At 35.4% G+C, this 21,593-nt stretch overlaps 2 protein-coding genes and 1 pseudogene across 2 annotated transcripts in view; 2 read left to right on the forward strand and 1 right to left on the reverse strand.

The window, feature by feature from the left end:
- The first annotated feature begins 390 nt into the window (after window positions 1-390).
- On the forward strand, window positions 391-8,443 carry LOC127946108 (deleted in lung and esophageal cancer protein 1-like; annotated as a pseudogene).
- A 2,483-nt stretch (window positions 8,444-10,926) lies between these two features.
- Window positions 10,927-14,745, reverse strand: LOC127946603 (3-ketoacyl-CoA thiolase A, peroxisomal). Its single transcript, XM_052543285.1, has 12 exons — window positions 14,465-14,745; window positions 14,294-14,387; window positions 13,545-13,602; window positions 13,380-13,459; window positions 13,239-13,281; window positions 12,757-12,855; window positions 12,592-12,672; window positions 12,286-12,476; window positions 12,029-12,208; window positions 11,827-11,882; window positions 11,595-11,740; window positions 10,927-11,444 (listed from the first exon to the last, which is right to left on the reverse strand). The coding sequence occupies exons 1-12, from the start codon at window positions 14,615-14,617 to the stop codon at window positions 11,369-11,371; spliced, it is 1,257 nt and encodes a 418-aa protein (XP_052399245.1). The 5' UTR covers window positions 14,618-14,745; the 3' UTR covers window positions 10,927-11,368.
- A 588-nt stretch (window positions 14,746-15,333) lies between these two features.
- LOC127946604 (mitogen-activated protein kinase kinase kinase 3) overlaps window positions 15,334-21,593 on the forward strand; it is a 54,505-nt gene continuing 48,245 nt past the window's right edge. Inside the window, exon 1 of the mRNA XM_052543286.1 lies at window positions 15,334-15,896. The gene's annotated coding sequence lies outside the window, so the exon portion shown is untranslated. The remainder of the gene's footprint in view (window positions 15,897-21,593) is intronic.

Here is a 21,593-nt window from a genome sequence, read left to right on the forward strand (position 1 = left end):
TCCACCCAGATGTGTTTCATAAGCACATTGACTTATCATTTAGATGCAAATAAATAAAGTCAGTTTAGTTTTTGATTTACATTGTGTTTTCAGATTGAAAACATTCTTCATTTCCCTGCCAGGAGATTACATATCATCAATGTGGGCCTGTGAGACTTCATGCTACAGCTTGTTTTGTTTTTATGTTCCACTTTAGGATGGATTTATCTTAATATGGGACTTTGTATAAATGGAAGACTATTTATTTGTTTAGTGTTAAATGTTACATATTAGAGATTTGTTGTGAGCGATTGTGTTGCATCTGCTGACATGATGGGACAAAATCAGAACACAAAACCTGCACAAGAGGGTGTGAAGTTCAATAGCATACAGCCTTTTTGCTTTATGATCATGGGTATTTAGAAAATTATCCCGTCTGGCAACTTTTAGCACACCCTTCAAAACTGCCAAACCATTCTTGATCTTCAGGTATGTAAAAGGTGTGCATGCTATTTTTGGACTGGGTAACATTTTATGACATTAATTTATGGCCATGTTGCATATATGTAAAAAAAAAAATTCTGATGTTTTTGATTTTCTCTTATACAAAAAAGCATTTTCTGCAGATGCACCACTTAAAATGTAATTAAAAATTAGACATTCCGGTTGAAGTGTAAGTAATAATACAGTAAACTATAGAGTTCTAAGGAAAGATGGCGCAAAAACACATTTTAAGAAAAAACACAAAATGTTTTTGTTAGATGTTTATAATGCAAATAAACAACACATTTACTTCTATAGTCTCCTATAAGACTGTATCTGACCACAATACAGTAAAAACATAATAAATGTGAAATATTATATTGATTCAAACTTCTTTATTTTAATGTATTTTTTAAAAGCCATTTATTAATGTGGCATCGAATCTGTGTTTTATCTCTTGTAAAAAAAAAAAATTATATAAATGTCACTTTTTATCACTTAAATGCATAACTTGCTGTACAAAGTAATTAATTTCTTTAAAAGAAATCTTACTGACTTCGAACAGTAGTGTACATTTTGTGGTTTAAAAGTCCTTAAGTTTTAGTGGCAGTTTTAATTGTCTCTTTTGTTAAGATAATTCAAACAAATCACTCTGGATAAGTTGTCTTGTTGTTGTTGTTGTTGTTTTTTAGGAGTTTCTTCTGGGTGGCTCCGCTCGCACTGTTAGCTACTATGGTGACGTCCTAAATAAACATGCCATGTTTTTTAGTAAAGGGTATTTCTGCCGTCACATTTTATATTGAGACATATGAATAGCACGTTTCCATAAAATATCACCGTAAACCTACTTCGCACCACACACACGTGTCGGGCATTGAAATATTAAATTGCATTTAATAAACCCGTATAACATTAACTGTATTACGTCGAACACAAAATTAAAAGTTATAGAATGGTATAGAAATTATGCAATTTTCATTTTTGGGTGAACTTTCATAAATGTTTTTTTTTTTTTTTTTTTTTTTTAGCTTGAAAGTATTTGGTTTTGTTTGGACAGTGATTATTTCAAAACAATGCTTATTTCTACTATCCACAGTGTGTCGTCAGTTAGTTAGTCATCTTATGACACAAAAACCCATGTAAACAGGAGAATCCTCTATGTCTCCAAAGTAAAATCAGCTTTCAAATAGTGTGTGGACAGCGAGCTTCTCAGGAGCAACAACTTGATTTTCCCACTGGACTATACAACAGTGCATTCCCCAGTTATTAAAAGCCCAAAAGGTAATTTTTCAATGACCAATAAAGTAAAAACCTACTTAAATAATAAGATTGCATACCATAATACTGTAATTTTTCACAGGCAAGTTCACTCCAGGCTTTGCCCAGCCAACTATCTCTTATGATCTGCACATTTGCACCGAACCAGAGGATGATGGTTACACTCAGGCCCAGAGCCTGCTTGAACAATCAGAGCAGACACTCACGCTCCCTTCCTCTCCAGAGTCCAGCTCCATCAAGTGCACCAAGGCACACCTGTGCAATAATCATGCTGTCTAATCAGCATCTTGATATGCCACACCTGTGGGTGGATTATCTCGGCAAAGGAGAAGTGCTCACTAACACAGATTTAGACAGATTTGTGAACAATATTTGAGAGAAATAGGCCTTTTGTGTACATAGAAAAATTCTTAGAGTTCAGTTATTATTAAGTCTTGAGTTCAGCTCATGAAAAATGGGGGCAAAAACAAAAGTGTTCCGTTTATAATTTTGTTCAGTGTAGTTTATGTTTCCAATTTCTTTAACTTAAAGCTTTGTTTGGTGCATAAAGCTTGTTGGATGGAGAAGCTCAGTGCTCAGAATCAGGCAAAAGACAGGGCTTCCCTGCAGAAGCACAAAGACCAACAAAAGTTTCTACGCAACCCTCACTACCTGCTCCCAAATGCTCAGCATGACAGAAAGACTCTCATCATGCCAGAGAAGAGGCCAGAGAATGTGGGAAAGGGCACAAAAAAAACACTGGCAGAGAAAAGTGTGCCTGTGTTTTTGATTTTAATATCATACTTAGAGATACACTCGATATTGATTTATTTGATGTATAATTTCTATAACCTCTATGATTAGCTAGTATAATTAGTATATTCATTTTTTTTTTTTTAACCGGTTTCTCATCTTCCATTGGTCAACAAAAATTGGCCACATCACCTTTAAGGGTATGTAAGTTTTTGACTTTAATAAAAAAAAAAATACCATAATATGTTTGCAGATATTTAAGAAACATGCTAAGTTAACTTACTTGTTTATCTGAAACACAATGCTGCAGTCAGATATTCTCTTTTGAAAATGTGTGTTCTGGGCCGGAATCTCAGTGTTTGCTTTGGTTTGTGAAACCCAACCACTGCCAGTTTACCCAATTGTATTTTGGCACCCCGGGTTGCCACTTGGCAGAATTAATAATTTCATTCGTCATTAAGTGAGCTCGATCCTGTTGTTGTTGTCAATCTTGCAACCTTCTTTGTCAAGTTTGAGGAGGAGGAGCTTGGTGAAAATAACCCTTTCCAAAATTTTGAATTTAGACTGCAATAGTTCAACCACTCAGTGTGAGTCATACATAACACCTTTAATTAACTAATAACCTATCAAATTCGGAAGAAAATAGAAATAATTTTTGTAGTTTGGTCAGCTTCATTCAACCATTATTGCCATAATATTTGTGCAGCTTGGGTAGGGGAAATATAATACATGAACACTCAAGAAACAGATCACACCCATTGTATTAGAAATGCTGATCTGCATGTATTGATACATTTCATCTGAAAAGGACAACATGAAATTGCAAACAAGCAGAATGGATTATTCTGTGAGTATAATCAGCCATATAGTCTATATAACTTTTTTATTCTGTGTCTTTTATTGGCCTTATTGTCTCCAAGCACATATCAGCATTCCAAATGAATCACTCCATTGCCCGTTTCACTTGTCTGGGCCAACTGAAATGTCTTTGGCCATTTGAATGAGGAAATTTTCCCTTCACAGTGGCCAAAGAATCACAAGACTGTTTTCTGCTTCTTGGCAGTCAAAACAAAAGCAGAACGAAAGATCCAGTTTGAATGAGATACTCAATAAAGTGTGGCTGGGCAGTTGAAACAAAGCATGTACTGCAAGAAATTAGATTCAAATATTTGACTGTATGTGGGAAAGTATATATTTTAGTTGTTGTGACTGGTCACCATTTTTAAACACCTTTTCCTGTGGTTATTTTCTAAGTGAACAAATGTGTTCTGTAAATTAATAAATTATTCTAGTTTACTGCACATAAACTGTTGGACGGTTATACAACAAAACTACTGCATTATTAATTTTTTTACAGTATTGATTTAGTAATCAAGGCATGTCATCTTAGGATGCATAGTAGAATAAATATTCTGTTTATTGATTTGGGTATTAATTAATTATAAGCTCATAAATGGCAATTATTGTGACAAAATTCCCTTTCCTTTCTCTCCCATCTTCAATCGAAACCACCTGTGATCATCTTCACTGACTACAGAGTAGGACACGTCTACGAGGTATAAAAGCACCTTATATTTCATTCATTGGTAGCATTTGAATCAATAATAATATTCATACAACATGAAATGTATGAAAGTATAAAATTATGATTGTGTACTGCATGTTTTTATTGACTAAGTCAATAATGTGAGGTTTTTACTTTTTACTTTCCCTACTGCGTAACTTCTGAATGGTGTCTTTCCAGTTCGGTATGTTTTCAGTTCTTAGAGGTACCTACTGTTTTCTGTGGACAGGGGTGGAGCTCAAAAACATAACTGTGTCTAGGCACCACATTCAAATGTTTTCTTCAACCTCCCCATACTTCCCTGTTGGTTTGGGTGAGTCTAAAGAATAAAAAAAGCACCTGACCTCATGAAAAACTCATTTATGTTGCCAGGAGTACTCTGCATTATTTGCATTGAAGCTGAACTGAACTAGAGGAAATGGCAGGGTTTTTAATGTTAACTAAAACTAAAACCATTCAAATCATTTTCATTACTTCGTGTAAAATTAAAAAGTTCACCCAAATGTTTAATTCTGTCAGCATTTCCTCACTTTGAAGTTGTTCCAAAACTGTATGAGTTTCTTTATTCTGATGAACACAAAATAAGATATTTTGTTGAATCTCGGTAACCAAACTTTTGCTGTTAGCCTTTTTTACTTCCATATTATGAAAAAAAAAAAAAAAAAAAAAAAAAACACTATATATAATTTCACTTATAATAATTCTTTGGTACTATTTACCCTGCAGCTCGAGGAGGTAGAATAGGGAAACAGCGACATCTATTGTTAAAAATGTGAATAATTACTACTGTACCACTGAATATCTGCTTTGAGATCAAGATATGAAACTGTGTAACAAAGCTTTGTGTTTCACAGACAGGTCCCCTGGTGAGGGGGGAACTGTCGCTCCTGGAATGAGTTGCCAGTATATGGTGCATTTTGCTCCAGACTCTCTGGCTGACTATGAGCACGTTCTGGTTGCGGAGATGCAGGTCCCGTATCCTGTCATTATACAGACAGAGGCCCGCAGACCACCTCCAATATTCAGCTCTTTCAACATCTAGGTCTTAAAGAGATAGTTTACCTAAAAATGAAAAACAACAGTGAAAGTCAGTGGAGTGCAAAGTTATTTGGACCCAACTGAAATTGAAAATACTTGATCTGCTTGTTTAAATAAACCGTTGCACAACTGAACTTTCATCTGTACTACATAAGCTGACTACAAACAATGTCTTAAAGTAAAAATGAAATCTATTTTCAGAATGCATGTTTTTGATCTTATTGTGAACTCATTTTTATTTTTTATTTGAGCTCATAATTTTCAATCAAAATGTAATTTTGTTTTTATAAATGATCAATACTTGATGAAATAACAAACTGGTGACTTAGGCTGGACATCTCCAATCATATAGTCCACTTTAAAAATGGTCTGTTCTTCACAAACAATTATGCCACAGTGAAATTTAACACTTTTCCACTTTTCCTTTTTTTCAGGTACAGGTCAGCTGATCACTGTGGAGCTGGTATCAATATCAGGCGGAGAGCATCTGCCTGAATTTGGGGAACTGTGTGATATCACGGCTGAACATTATGTCAGATTCAACCCAACCAATCCACATTCCACTTTACAGAAGAGTTCCCTACACACATCTGTGTAAACACAGAATAGTATGTACAGCAGAAACTCACTGGCATATTTGTAAATCATATTTTTGTTTATGTGTAGACACTTGGAGTTCCCGTACCACTGGCAGAAAACCTAAACTTATATGTCTGTTGTCTGAAGAGACTAGACCCCTTCAGAATTCAGCATCATCTGTTCAGAATTACAGAATTAGGATCCTGAGCCCTGCACAGGCACATGAGTTCCTGCTCACATACTGTCCAAAAGATGTATGTGCACTCATATAGCAGTATATCAAATGATACTAAAATAACTCTCTAATCTATTTTTTTCTATCTGTCTCAGTTAAAAGACTACTACAGTGTCTGCCAGTTGGTGATCATGGACGTTCTCGATCCAGCCAGAATCAGTGACAATCAGTCATTCACTTTGAATGTATTGACAGTCATGGAATTGAAGTGAAGCCTTCAGCAGGAGAAATAGTTCAGAGCATTATCAGTCAATGAATGTATGAACAAACAGATATACTGTTTAAACGTCTGGAGTCAGTAAGATTTTCTTAAAGAAGATAATACTTGTATGAAGGACACATAAAGTTGATCAGTAGTGACAGTAAAAACTGTTTCTGTTTCATTGCTGTTCTTTTGAGCTTTATATTCATCAAAGAATCCTGAAAAAATTAAGCAGCACAACTGTTTGCAACATTGATTATAACAGGAAATAGCTTAGCTTCAGTGTCCATTGTATGGAAAGAATGTAAAAGTGATGTTAACCCGTGATGTGGTATAATTCACTCATAACTCATTTATATAATGCAAATCTGGATTTTAGGTCATATTTAATTCACTAGTCATTAGTATATATATATATATATATATATATATATATATATATATATATATATATATATATATATATATATATATATATATATATATATATATATATGTGTGTGTGTATATATATATATATATATATATATATATATATATATATATATATATATATATATATATATATATATATATATATATATATATATATATATATATATATATATATATATATATATATTAAGACATTGTTGCAATATCACTTGTCTTTTTCACTGTTACATATTTAGTGTTAATTCAAGGGATGCCGATCACCAAACAATCACACTGGACTTCAGTGAGCATGAGCCAGTAGTCATTAACAAATCTATCAAAAACTCTGAAAGCTACGGTACATATCTTTATTCCAAATTGTTTTAGTATTAGTACAAAAAAAAAAAAACTTTTAATTAACCATTTATATAGTCTGAATTTATTGTAATATTGCGAAATATCATTACAATTTTAAATGCATGATCCTCCAGAAATGATTCTAATATTGTCCGGTAAAAGTTCTCTTTATTATCAGTGTTTAAACAGGAGCGGTGCACCCTCCCACTCTGTCAAGGAGTGCAAAAATACAGCAAAAAGCATATGGTGGGTGGTGGAACCTATTCTTTTGTGTTCTATAGTATCAGTGAAAGTGAAAAAGCAAAGTCAAAAACTCATTTTCTTTCTTTACTTCCAGAATTTGTAAACTGTCTTCTTTCCAATGGGAAAGGTGCAGCATCCCTTGTTGAACCGAATGGTGGGATGCTTGGCCCATTTGAGACTCGAACCATCAATATCACTGCTTTCACCAATATTTGTGGGGGATTATCAAGACAACCTCATTTGTCAAGTATGACACAAAACATTCAAACATCTTGTTTCATAATAAATATTTTCCCTTTCTCAAATCAAACAGCTGAGTTACAGTGAATTTTGTCTTTTCTTTTCTTTCAGGTTGGAGATCTACAGTAGATCCAACTCCCATTCCTGTCCAGATGAATTCCTGACATTGAATTCACAAATGGACATACAAATTTTCTGAAACCTCCCAGATATCCGTGGGTGACCTACAACTTGGAGGTCGGTGATAGTAAATTGATAGACCTGTTGGTTGCATGTGATGAACCCTTTCCTCTGAAGGATGCTGATAGCAGTGAGGTTCTTGGAGGGCTGGACTCATCCGTCATGTTCCCTCACACATGGGACGACAGTCATACCCCTAGCTAGGAAGGAACAAGCTCAACTTTCATGACCAAATCTGTGAGTCTAGGCTTAGTTTTCATGGCAACATTCCAAAGCCGATGCATTTTCTGTTTAGTAGGATGATTTTGGGGAGAATGAGGGAGAATGTGATGGAGAGGAGGGCAGAAACCCTTCTAGGACTCTGGCTCCAGTGAAGAAGCAGTTTTCTGTGTTTCTGAAGCCCCATGAAGGGAATGTCTCTGACTACCCATACTGCATCACTCCACAGCAAACCATAGGTTATGGAAATCAATACTGTTTCAGGTCTCCATTAGGTTCTGTTTTATTTCCATATCTGGATTAGGAACATTAATGATGAGATGTGCTGGAGGGGAAAAAAAGCATTTAATGTGCACTTTAGTACAGGTTGTTCCAGCAGGGGGCAGAATCAGCATTCGTGTGCCTTTCACGCCTCTGATCCTGTCAAGTTCAACCAAAGGTGTTTGTGTTATGCTCTGGGCTTCATGAACCTAGACTTTAGATATATTAATCTTATCCAGCTCTCTAACACAGACTACATTGTGCTGCATTCACAATCACTTTCAAAAATGAAAAACAGAATACGTTTTACAGGCAAAGTAATGTCATTTCACTGTTATTTATCTTGTAGCTTGCATCATTGACTCCAGGCAAAGTGGAGAGAGCACAGGGCTATGAGCCAGAACCCTTGAGGCTGGACAATGTAAAACCTGCTGCGTGAGTTACAAATGTGTGTAATTCATCTGTTGATATAGCAATCAATTAGTGATGCCCTAGCAATGCCTGAGCTCAGAAGTGATTTTGATAATCATTTTATTTTGCAGGTTAAGGTGGCTTTCCATAATTCATTTTCATTCCTGACCTGTCTGAATGAAGCATGTGAGGAATCAGATGCTCAGCCTTCTGTTACTCTTCTGTGCAATGATGCTGGAGAAAAGATGCCACAGTTTCGGCAGAGTTTGACCATTCAGTACAGCAATAACAGCATTACAGGTGTGTGCACAGGCATAAGTTAGCTCCTGTAAATATCTAAAATAAGTCTTAGATCAAAAAGCTCCTTTTGAGGTTCAAAAAGCTGGGATTAAAAATAGAGCTTTAAACAGAATATTCAAGCCTATTGCACCTGAAGATGATGATGGGTAATAATTTTGTCATCCTGTCCCCATCTTGTGGGAGTCATATTGTCCTGGAACAATAGCCTCATTCCAACAAGTCTTTATAGGGGAAAAAGTAATTATTATTAAAATTTTATTTTTTTATAATTTAATACATTTTATATAAAAAAAAACATTAAAATTTTTTTTTTTTCAGTTGAACTTCAAACCGTTATTATTATTAATATTGTTATATTAGTTTTTAAGTTTAGAGTCAATTATAATAATATATATATATATTTTTTAAATTATTTTATTGAAATTAATACTATTACTTAGCAATGATGCATTCAATTGATTTTAAAAAATTACAGTAAAGACATTTCTATTGTCACAAAAGATTACTTTTTCAAATAAATGTTTTATCTTTTTTTTTTTTACTTTCTATTTTACAAAAGTGGTGTGACACAGCCAAGTGACCCATACTAAGATCTCGAGCTCTGCATTTAACCCATCCAAAGTGCAGACACACAGCCTTGAACACACATGCACCGTGAACACACATGGAGCAGTGATTCATTTATCATGAATAATATGAAGAAAAAAAAAAAATATATATATGCATTGCGTTGTATACAAGAATATACTAAGCAGCACAACTCTTTTCAATATTAGTAAAAATAAGAAACGCTTCTTGAGTATCATCATATTAGAATATTTCAGAACGATTATGTGACACTGAAGACTGAAATAATGGCTGCTGAAAATAGCGACACTGCACCTTTCAAGTTCCACTGTGGATTTTGGCACCTGCTGTGTTGGACAAACAACTGTCAAAGATGGACCGCACTTACAAGTAAAAAGATTTGGCTTTGGACAAAGCAGCTGTGGAGTGCAATCACCGTGTAGTTGCATCTACTTTGTTAAGGTTGCTGTCATAACAAATTGCAGCTCTAACTTTGTTTGATCTTTACAATCATAGCAATTACTTTGTATCTATTTGAGCTCATATTTTTGTGTCTAGATGCTGAAGGTTGCAATGAAGTGTTCAGGAGACTCCGGTGTTAAAAGCTCTTGTAGACACACCATTCTGTAAGCAGCTGCTGCAGATCAGTCCACCTCACCTGATACACACACAAACTAATCACGCTGTAGAAAAGGGATATATGTAATGTAACTGTGGTGGATGAAGATTTAGGTTGAGTTTGAAGCTCAAAGTTCAGTCCACTGAACACTCCATTATTTAACTGTATTTGTTTGAATATAATATAGTCTTAAACTTCATACTAAAAGCATTTTCTCCACCGTGATCACAAAGAGTTCCAGGCAATCATCACAGTGCGGGGGTTTCTTGGGGAGATACCACTTTTTCTGAAGGTCAATGGAAGAGGATCATTTGATGAGAGTTTTGTCTTCAAATTCTGACACCTGACAAAACACTGAGTTTCATATAAAAGTCAGGTGAACTGAAATGTGTGTCTTTCTCTCCGTGTACAGAAATTAATTACTTTGATTAGACTCTGATATCTGTTTACTTCAAATGCTGTATTTGTGAAAGTAGCATTCTTTTAATGAAAAAGAATATTAAAGAACAACATAAAAAAAAAAGCTAATTTCAAATGGCCTAGTATGTTTTCAGACCGAGGTTCAAAGCTCAAGTTGTAGTTAAACAGTGACTTCAGACAGTAACTTTTCAAAAGTTTGGGGTCAGTAAGATTTCTACGTTTTTATTTTTATGTCTTACCCAGGCTGTATTTATTTGATCAAAAATAAAGCAAAAACAGAAATATTGTGAAAAATTATTTACCGTATCTAACTACTGTTCCATTTTAACATATTTGAAAATGTAATGTATTCCTGAAAAAATTCAACAGCTGTGCTGCTTAATATTTTTGTGAAAACCATGATACATTTTTTGTCAGGATTCTTCAATGAATAGAAAGTAAAAAAAAAAAAAAAAAAAAACAGCTTTTAATTGAAAAATAAATATTTTGATAAATTGAATGCATCCTTTCTTAATATATGATTTTCTTAATAATAATAATAAAAAAAACTTACTGACCCTAAACTTTTTAAAAATATTATACCTGGCATTTTAAACACAACAAAGTTTCATGCATAAATCATTTTTATTCTAACAAATGAGATGCATTACAAACCTTTGCAAATTACACCGGCCCACAAAACAGATGAAAACCTTTTTTTCTTTATTCTTTCCTTACATCCATATCAGAAGGCAAGAGCAGATCAGATTAATGTCACAAATCAAAGAGATTAAAGCTGTTACAGATACAAACATGTCTGTTTCCATGATCTGTTATCACAGTTGAAATGCAAGGCACTTTAAAGAGAGATCTGAAAGTTCTGAACGTTGAACATCCTCAAAAGTAAGGCAAACAGCCACTGATACGCACTAAATAAGACGTGTACGCTTTCTGCTTGGGTTGACAGTTAGACATCTAGCAGCTTGATTAAAAAGAATTTGTGACTTGTTAGTTTCTCTGCGTGTCATCTGGAGATTTGCATCTTGGGATTTTTCACTAGGGCTTTTATCACTGGCCAGGATACTCGAAAACTGCAGCTGCTCCCATTCCAGTCCCAATGCACATGGACACCACACCATACCCTCTGCAACAAAAAAAACACAACACTGTAATAAAATCCATCAAAATCTGAATGGAAAAGTCCAAATTTGGGAAAAAAATTAATGGAATTTAGGGGGGGGGGGGGAGGGATAATTCATAGGACTCTACTGTATGACTTTTTATGTGCGTTCACCTCTTGCGTCTGCGTTTGAGCTCATTGAGCAAAGTCACGACCTGTCGAGCACCAGTGCAGCCCAGTGGATGACCAAGAGCAATGGCTCCTCCATTAGGATTCACTTTCTCCATAGGAATACCCAGTTTTTCCACAGAATACACAGCCTAGGAAATTGGGAAGGCTGCTGTTCTTAATAACAGGAAAGTAGTGGAATAATTTAGGGATATCCAAGAAAATCAATCTAAGTCACCTGACTGGCGAATGCTTCGTTGATCTCAAACACATCAATATCATCCACAGTCAACCCTGCACAAGCAAATGAAATAGCACGCTTCATTTACAACCATTATTTAGGAATAATGAAAATGAGAATTCTCTTTCAATACATTTAAAATTATAACTATTAGAATATAAATGGTTCATTTGAGCCTGTGAGGCAACTGTACTCTCACCAGCCTGGTTCAGGGCTTCTGGGATGGCATAGGCTGGGCCAATGCCCATAACATCCGGTGGAACACCCACCACAGCGCACGCCCTCAGCACCCCAAAAACAGGAAGTCCCAGTTTCTCCACTGTAGATCTCCGGCCAATTAGCACCGCTGCTGCGCCATCACTCACCTGACTGGCATTGCCTGCAATGGGAGCCGAAGAACTGAGTTATGGAATTGAACGTCTTTTTTCGTTTTTCCAAACTTCTGCATATGCACACCTGCTGTGGTGCTGCCGGTTTCTTTAAATGCTGGTCGCAGTTTGGCAAGGCCTTCCAAGGTAGTCCCAGGCCGGATCCCATCATCCTTTGTGACAGTGATCGTGCGCTCAGTACCATTTTCGTCTACAAATTTAGTAGTGACTGGTGTGATCTCTTGCTCAAACAAGCCCTTTTTCTGTGCCATGGCTGCCCTAGTGTTATAAAAGTCCACAATGATTAGTCCTTTGAGCTGTTTTGAATGCATTTTTGTTAAATACCAACAACTAGAATTTATAAACTCTCTCTAAATGTCATGGCGGCACTTACTTTTGTTGGGAGCTGAGAGCAAAGCGGTCCTGTTTTTCCCTAGTGATGCCAAATCTCTCAGCAACGTTCTCTGAGGTTATTCTGAAAGAAAACACACAGAAAACTAAGAGAAAAACTATATTTTAATGTAAATATAAAAACAGGATAAAAGAATAACATGCATACCCCATGGGAATGATGCAGTCCCTGGCTTTATCGTAGTCCATCAGTCGGGGGCTGATGTCTCCAGGGTTATTCGGTGAACGAAGAGACATGCTCTCCACACTAGCATTAAAAAAAAAGGGAAAAGTTGATGAGCTATAAGATTCAGATTCAAGTAGCTTTACATGGATAAAGCGATTTATAGCAATAAAATATAGACATGCACATTTACACACAATAAAAAATAATATTAATAAAAAAACCTAATTAAAAAAAAACTACAACTATATTTACAATATATTTTCTCTTCATTTTATAATTAGAATCAAAACAAAAAATGATAATAATTAAGACCCTGAAAGAGGTCTCAGTTGGATTTAGCAGCAGCAATAAAAGCAACTTAAAATCTTCAAGTAAAATACTTTACGTCTACTTTACGCATTGATTAATGCGATATCTTTCACTTCAGTTGCTGAAATCAACAAATACAAATGTAGCATACTAACCCACAGGCAAGTCCCAGGTCATACGAACCTCCTCTGATTCCACCTTTAAACCGGGAAAAAAGCCTGTTTAAACTATAATCTTGTATTTTCTTATGGTTCGTCCCAAACGAGCCATTTTGCAGGTTAAATTGTAATTTTTACCTGCAATATTAAAAAGTGCTTGTAGTCCAGAAGAGCATTGCCTGTTCACAGTATAGACTGGTACAGACTCAGGAAAGCCACTGAAAGATAAAGTAAGTCTTGTATTTTATAGCTAATTAAAATGTTTTGCAATATCTTGATTTATTATTCAATTACTCATTTTACCTAAAAAATTGTGCGACTCGAGCCATCAGTGCACCTGCACCAGGTTGTAGTACATTGCCTGAAAAATAGCAGTAAGTCTATATTAATGTATATTATGTTAAAGGACCAGTTCAACCAAAAATGAAAATTTGCTGAAAATGTACTCACTCTCAGGCTATCCAAAATGTTAATGAGTTTTTTTCTTCATTGAAAAAAATCACATTATGTCACTTGCTCACATGTGGATCCCATGCAGTGAATGGGTGCCGTCAGAAAGAAAGTCGAATCAGCTGATAAAAACATCACAATACTATACAAGTAATCAACATGACTCCAGTCCATCAATTAATGTCTTGCAAAGCGAAAAGCTGTGCGTTTATAATAAACAATTTTATCATTAAGGCGTTTTAACTTTAAACCACTGGATCTGACCAAAATCCGTAAATTCATAACGCTCCCTCCAGTGAAGAAATGAATCCCCTGTTGTTCTCTCACACCAAAATTTTGCTTGTAAATGGTGCTTGATCTGTGCATATTTCTCTCCCGATTCAGACAAGACTTCTTTCTCACTGGAGAAAGCAATGTTATGGACAGAGGACTTTTCACTTCACAAATATTGTTTCTATCAGTTGTTTGGACTCTCATTCTGATGGCACACATTTAATGCAGAAGGTCCATTTGTGAGCAAGTGATGTAATTTTACATTTCTCCAAAATCTGTTCTGTTGAAGAAACAAACTCCTCTACATCTTGGATGACCTGTCATCTTACCAACACACACATCCCCTAGTAAAGAGGGTCTCAGTCCCACATCCTTCAGCACTGCACTCATCACGGCACTGAGAAGCTCATCTGGGGTAGTGTCCTAAAATCAAAAAGACAGATTTTAATAGAGAATACTGTGAATGTAACTGTCAATTGTCATATCGAGCGATAACATACCTTAAAAGACCCTCTCTTCGCTCGGCCGATGGCTGTTCGTAGTCCATGAACCACAACGATATCATTTGGATCAGCAGCTAAAGCGCTGCACTGCCTCATTCCCACACGACTATTTGACGACAGATGTCCTGACAAAACCTGCACTCTGTGCATTTTCGGGAAAAAAATTAAAATAAGATAAAATAAAATGATAACCGTTTATTGAGATATACACAGATGGTTCACAGGGTCTGATGCATGAACTATGCTCTACATTTCTAATGATGTTTCCTGGTGAACTTTGCTTCTCTGGTCAGACTGGATATCATTGGCTAGAGCGTTATGACGTTTTCGCATGGAATTATGGGGAATGAAGTACAAATCATTGCGGAGTTTTTAAATGCAAAAAGAAATGATCTTTGATGAATATAAAATTTATAATTTTTGACGGTTTTATAATTTTATACTCTTTATAATTCTTGCAAATTCTTTATTCATAAATGCTAAATGTCCAAAACTTCTATGTATATTGCATTCTGCAACAAAATTGCTTTGTTAATGGAGCCTCTTAAGGCTGTAAAAATGTTAAAAAACTAATTGTATTAGAATATTTTTTACCTTAGCCTGTATTTATTTGTTTGTTACCCACTGTAGCGTTTTATCTATTTTTCATCTATTTAATTTTTATATTTATATATGTTGTACCGCTAAAAACTTAAAAATGACACAGACAAGGAAGGCCTATTTTCACATGTCTAAATAAAATTCCTTAAAAATATTAAGTAATTATATAAATAATATGTATATAAACAATTACTACTTAAAGTAAAATAATGACAATATAGTTTAAAAACCAATTATGTTTTGTCATAATTTTGCTTGTACCCCATCACTGAAACGTCGCGCGCTGTTGATGGCAGTCGGTCGAGGGCGCCAGAATCTCACGCAGTGCGCGCGTCATCTCTTCCTGAGCGAGGCTGACATTACTCTCACTCTCTGCTCCTCTGTGGAAAAACTCGGCGTCAGTCTGTTCTTGCGGAGAGGAAACTTTCTTCCTTTGACGGGGCGCAGTCGACAAGATTTGCAGTTTTCCCAAGCGCATACCGCTCCATCTGTTTGGATTACTGGCATCCGCGACTACAAAAACATAATCCGCCAATCTTTTCGGAAGGTGGATTTGTGCGGTTCCCCTTAATTTTTGCGTGACAACTGTATTCATGTGCTCGCGGCTTCCGGATCTCTCACTGTTTTTATCTCTCGCACAAGAGCACAGTTTGCGGATTTTAACCCTGTGAACTCGCTTTAAATCGCACATTGGTTTGGATCTCTCACTGTTTTTATCTCTCGCACAAGAGCACAGTTTGCGGATTTTAACCCTGTGAACTCGCTTTAAATCGCACATTGGTTTAATTAATAGTAAATGTCAGCACCAGCATGAAGATACGTACGTAAGGTGAGTCCTATCTAGAATGATAATGACTGCACTCATATTGAAGGTATTGAGCAAAGATTTGCTATAGAGGGTAAAATACAAATTGTAATCGTTTTTGTTTTTGTTAAACATGATGCATTAGACTCCAGTCCAAATAGTATCAGGTCACAGCTGTTAAAGACAAACATATTCTGACATAATGTTCTATCTAGATATAGGCTGCATGTAGAGTAAAATATATGCGAGTAAAAAGTGTTTAGGTGCAAATTGTGACATTGCCTGAACATACACGTAAGTACTCTATCTCATTTTAGTGTGTATAAATATGTATCAAACTCTTAAATATCTAAAGAAAAAAGAAAAAAAAGTATAAAGGTATAGTTATAACCTTAGCTCATGAAACGGGCGTCTCTTCCATGAGATACCTGTAAGATTAAAAAAATTCAATCAGATAAATGTTGTTTATAATTATTAATAAGTTGTAACATGCTATCTCAAGCTAATTGAAAAGTAAAATGTATAAAATATATATCTGCAAAAATCCAATTCTCAGTTATCATTTGTTTAAAGGGGTCATAAGATGTTGCTAAAAATAACATTATGTTGTATATTCGGTGTAATGTAATGTGTTTATGCAGTTTAAGATAAAAAAAACATTATTTTCCACATAATGTACATTATTGTTGCTCTTCTATGCCCCGCCTTTCTGAAACGCGTTGATTTTTACAAAGCTCATCATTCTGAAAAGTGAGGTGCATGCTGATTGGCCAGCTTACCAGTGCATTGTGATTGGCTGAATACCTCAAGCATGTGACGGCGCTTAACCTACTGTGATGCCGTCTACCGGCACGACTAGAAAAAAAAACAATAACCCCAGTCTGGACTCTGCTTCATCCACCGTGAAAGCCGATCCACAGCGCAAAGATAATGTATTTCCTCAGCTACCAGAATGGATCCACTCTTGGCATGACGAAGCGGATATTGTCCTATTTGGAAGGCTAAACAAAGTAGTTTCGCTTTTAAAACGGAAAAAAACACAGCATCTCAACAACCTTCTTTATGCACCAAGAGCTTGTAACACTCCAAAGAGAAAGGCTTCATATGACCCCTTTAATGTACCAATATAAAGCTTTTATCTTCTTTATTGAAATATAGCTTATTTAAAAATAAATTTACTGTATGTATGTGTTCAAGTAATGTTTAATAGTAAAAGTTAACTGCATCACAGTAGGGCCATTTGGAGTCTCTAGACTATATAAAGCTATTCTATAAACTACAGTTAAGAATATATAAATCCAGAGCCGAAACTGTAGACATGCAGCCACAACAATGAAAAAGGAGCTCGATGGGATGTGCTGGAATGTCCTGCTTTTTCTGGCACTTGACCTTCAGTGACTTATTGTCCCCTTGAAATATCTTGAGTTTATGTTTGTTTCCTGAAGATCCCTCTGCTTAATGAGTTATTGAATATAGGTCGGTGTTTTTGCAATATGTACAGGTCTATCTCAGCCAGACAATATGCCAAGAATGTGTCTTACGACATGAGGAAGGAATTTAGATGAACTTTGGAACTTCATTGCAATTATTGTTTACATTGAACTGAAGCCACCAACCAAGACTTACTGAGTCATAATGTTCACGTAAGATTCAGGTACAGTGATGTTCATGCATAAACAGCCTTTCATAGCTATTGATGTCAAGTTTAGGTCATAACATCCCAGCAGATTGCTAGCAAAAATGCAATAGAAATACAAAATGAGTTGGATGGGATCTAGTGAGTCACTTGACCTTAAACTTCATCATCCTAAGATAGGCTTGCTACACACCCCTGGAGCCAAATTCTCAGGGTCTGTGTTTATATATGCTCTGGTTAGGAGCATCTTGAGAGGAAATTGAGTTCGCCCTCCCAAATAATGGGAGGAAAAATTATTAGTCTGTCAGTTTGAACATTAGACCCCTAAAGATTTAAGTATTCCGAAAATTTGAGCGCCTGCCATCACACACAAGTCTTCATGTCCAGTGGAAGATCTGTTCAGAGCACACAGCAACATTTCGAAGCAAATCTGTTGACTTAATTTTGCCCTAGCTCATATTTTCCGGAATCCCTAAAGGACTATTTTAGGAGAGAGATGTTGAAATCTTTGATAAATGACCACCTAAGATTAGGATGTTGGAGAAATGTGGTATTTTATCCTGTTGCCTCAGAGAACTTCTTTGTTTGTGGCTGTAAGTTGAAGTGTTGTCTGGTCAGCCACAGTTCTTCATGATGGAACATTAATTTTGGGCCTGATCTCAGCGTTAGGATGATTAGACACAAAGGAAATCCAAGCAGTCTTTTTGCTTGGTTGAGTTGGACACGCATATGCCAAAGAGCTAAGGGCCAGTGGTCAGTGTGATCTGAGTGGCTTCTGCAGGCTCTTTCTCGAAAGCTGTGGAAATAACAGTGGTGGTTCTTCGACTCAAGTTCAGTTTTGATAAATTTGGGTCAGGGATTTCCAGTTCAGAAATGGTCTATTATCTGTAAAGTGTACACTGAAGAAACCATCCACTTGTGTGTTAATTAAAAATAGTTTTCCTGGATTGTGATATCCGTGCATTCAATGGTTTCTTATTTAATTTCATCCTGTTAAGCGCTTTGGTAGTTCCCTGTTTTAATGAGATGAAAGGAAGCCCTGTAATTGGGTCCTGTGTGTCTAACAAGATGAAACACAGGTGAATTGCCCCTATTTGAAAGAGTAGGAGAAGCATTTAAAACGAAAATGTGATGTTTATCTGCTTACCCCCAGGGCATCCAAGATGTAGGTGACTTTGTTTCTTCAGAAGAATATAAAGAAAAGTTTTTAAATCAAACCGTTGCAATCACAGATTTGAGAGTGAAAAAAACAAACAAAACCAAATGAAACCCTGCGGATCGTGACGACACATTGATGTGTAAAGACACAAAACGATCAGTCTGTGCAAGAAACTGAACAGTATTTATATTGTTTTTTACCTCTGATTTTCACCACAATGCCTGAACTGTCCTGCGTTCTTAACAGCTGGTGACTGACGTGTCATCATCTTGCTTTACGGCGGATCACAGACTTAAAAACGGCATCACCACCACCTATCTCTCAAGTGGACCAATGACACTCCTCATTGAGATTGTAGACAGAGTGATAGAAAATCTATTGAGAACGTGCTCAGGACACAATTATCTTTGTAATGTTTTGTCATGAGCCGCACAGTTTAATTTGGTTTGATTTGTGTATGTTTTTTGACTCTCAAAGCTGTGATTCCCATTGTCTATGGGCCCAACTTAGACTGAACAGTTGTTAAAATAACCATTTAGTCTTAAACTAAAGAACTTATTTCCACTATAAAGAACCCTCTATGAAATCCAGTAGAAACAATGTTACCTTTCCACGAAAAGTTCTTTATATAGTCTAAAAAGGCTCTTTAGATTAATTAAATATTCTTTACAGGAAAAATTGTTTCTTTAAGAACTGTTCACTGAAAAGTTATTTTGGAAACCGGATATAGTTTTTCTATGGTATCACTGTCAAAAGCACCCTTGGATCCTCTATTAGTAAAGATTCTCTGAATGTTAAAGCTTATTCATGGAACCGCAGCTGCAGATAAAGAACATTTATTTTTAAAAGTGCATGATATTCTGGTCCTAAATATGGCTGGGGTCTTAAAGCCACACGATTTGAGCCATTATTATTCGTGTCTGTATAGCACAAACAATGATGGATGATTGATGTGTAAAAGCTCAAACCTTTACCCCAAGTAAATACAATAGTAATAGTGATGTTTGCTATCAAACATGACTAATAAAGTTACCTCCATGTCAAAGAGAGCTCTCGGTGATTACTCTGAATTTTGGGGTTTGTTTTGTTTATCAGTGTCAGGTGTTACTGGGGCAGTAATTGAAACCTTGATGTACTCTGTTACATGTCGAATTGTTCTTGACTCTACTTGCGAAAGCATCAATCAACTCCAAAAGCGAGTGAAATGTATCAGATCCCCCTTTTAACCTGTCATGAGTGGGGCTGAAAGCTAAAGTGGTCTCACTGCAGGCACAGTGAAGGGTAATCATTGAGATTCCACTGACGTTCAGAGCAGATTTCTGCCGTTGTGATGATTTCAGCTGCCCTGGAGACATCTGCTATCATATATTAAAACAAATGAGCAAGTAAAAATAAGAAATGTTGTGCATGTGCGTGGGGGTTTGTGAGTGAGTGACGTTCTACAATGATAACAACATATTATTGTGCAGATGGTGCTTGTTGTCTGTCTCTCAAAATGATTCCTTTTGTGAAAATAATCAATGATTGCCATAAGACTACAATTCCATCATGATGCCTTTTTTTGAGTTGAGCTCGCTGGGTGGGGGATGAAATAAAATATCTAAAATTAAAAATAAACAAGGTTTTAATTAATATTATTGTTACCGTAATGAAGAAAAAAAGCCTAATTATAATAATACAATTCTTTAAGAATGTTATTAAGTATTAGTTTTATTATATGTATTATTGTTTCTTTTATTATTTCTTAGTAAAAAAAAAAGATATTGTTTTAACCTAACTGCTTAGTAATAATTGGAATGTATTGCCTGCCAAAATCAAGGTTAAGTGATGCAACCAACATGCAGAAAAGAACAGGAAATGATATCATCGACTGTGTCTAAAAATGAGTGTGTGTCAAGATCAGTGCGTCTTTAAAATAAATAGATCTTTTTTATAACATGTCAAGTTTAGTTTTGGCTGTAAAATGTCTTTATGCATTTAATTTATGTACAATAATGTTTTATTTTATTTTTTTAAACCTGTATAAAACATTAAAATATATATTCAAGGTTTAAGGAAAATATAATTGTACTTTTTACTTGATGGTTATATTACATCATTACATTGCAATATAAATATAATTTTTTGAGTTATTAATTGTGAACATTTCTTACATTTACAACATCACATTTCTAGGGAGATTTTTAAGTTTAAAATTAAAGTTTTTAAATTAGCTTTAATATGGACAGTCTTATTTATTATTGACGTGCATTTTTGTGTCTCTTCCTTCTACTGCATGACACCCTGGACAACAAAACCATTCTTAAGTCGCTGAGGTATATTTTTAACAAAAGCCAAAAACACATTGTATGGGTCAAAATTATAAATTTTTCTTTTATGCCAAAAATCATTAGGATATTAAGTAAAGATCGTGTTCAATGAAGATATTTCATAAAATTCCTACCACAAGTATATCAAAACTTAATTTTTGATTAGTAATATGCATTGTTAGGAATTAATTTGGACAAGTTAAAAGGTAATTTTCTCAGTATTCAGACTTTTTTGCACCCTCAGATTCCAGATTTTCAAATGGTTGTATCTTGGCCAAATATTTTCCCATTCTAATAAACTATACATCAATGGAAAGCTTATTCAGTTTTCAGATGATGTGTAAATCTCAATTTCATAAAAATTACACTTAAGTCTGGTTTTGTGGTCCAGGGTCACATATGGTTTATGCCTTAGGGTTCCAGACCAAGGTGTGTACTTTGGCAATGAATCTATACTGCAGAATGGATTGTCTGCTAAGGGAGTGTGCTGTTGCAGTTTCTGTGTCAATGTGCTTATATGCGCATGTGTCTGTGTCACCCATGAAATAAACCTAATGCAGAAAAGTAGATTATGTGCCCAGGGTGTGAGATTGGCTTGGCATTACACAAGTAAGACT

Source organism: Carassius gibelio, chromosome A24 (assembly GCF_023724105.1).
Source record: "Carassius gibelio isolate Cgi1373 ecotype wild population from Czech Republic chromosome A24, carGib1.2-hapl.c, whole genome shotgun sequence".
NCBI classification, from domain to species: Eukaryota; Metazoa; Chordata; class Actinopteri; order Cypriniformes; family Cyprinidae; genus Carassius; species Carassius gibelio.

Bases quoted from the DNA above. Each gene is read 5' to 3' on its own strand.
- LOC127946603 (XM_052543285.1), bottom strand. From the start codon at position 14,617: ATGCACAGAGTGCAGGTTTTGTCAGGACATCTGTCGTCAAATAGTCGT. The intron at 12,477-12,591 runs GTAAGTGCCGCC...TTATAACACTAG, and splicing joins GCTCTCAGCTCCCAACAAAA to GGCAGCCATGGCACAGAAAA. The intron at 11,445-11,594 runs GTGAACGCACAT...TTTTTGTTGCAG, and splicing joins CTCAAACGCAGACGCAAGAG to AGGGTATGGTGTGGTGTCCA.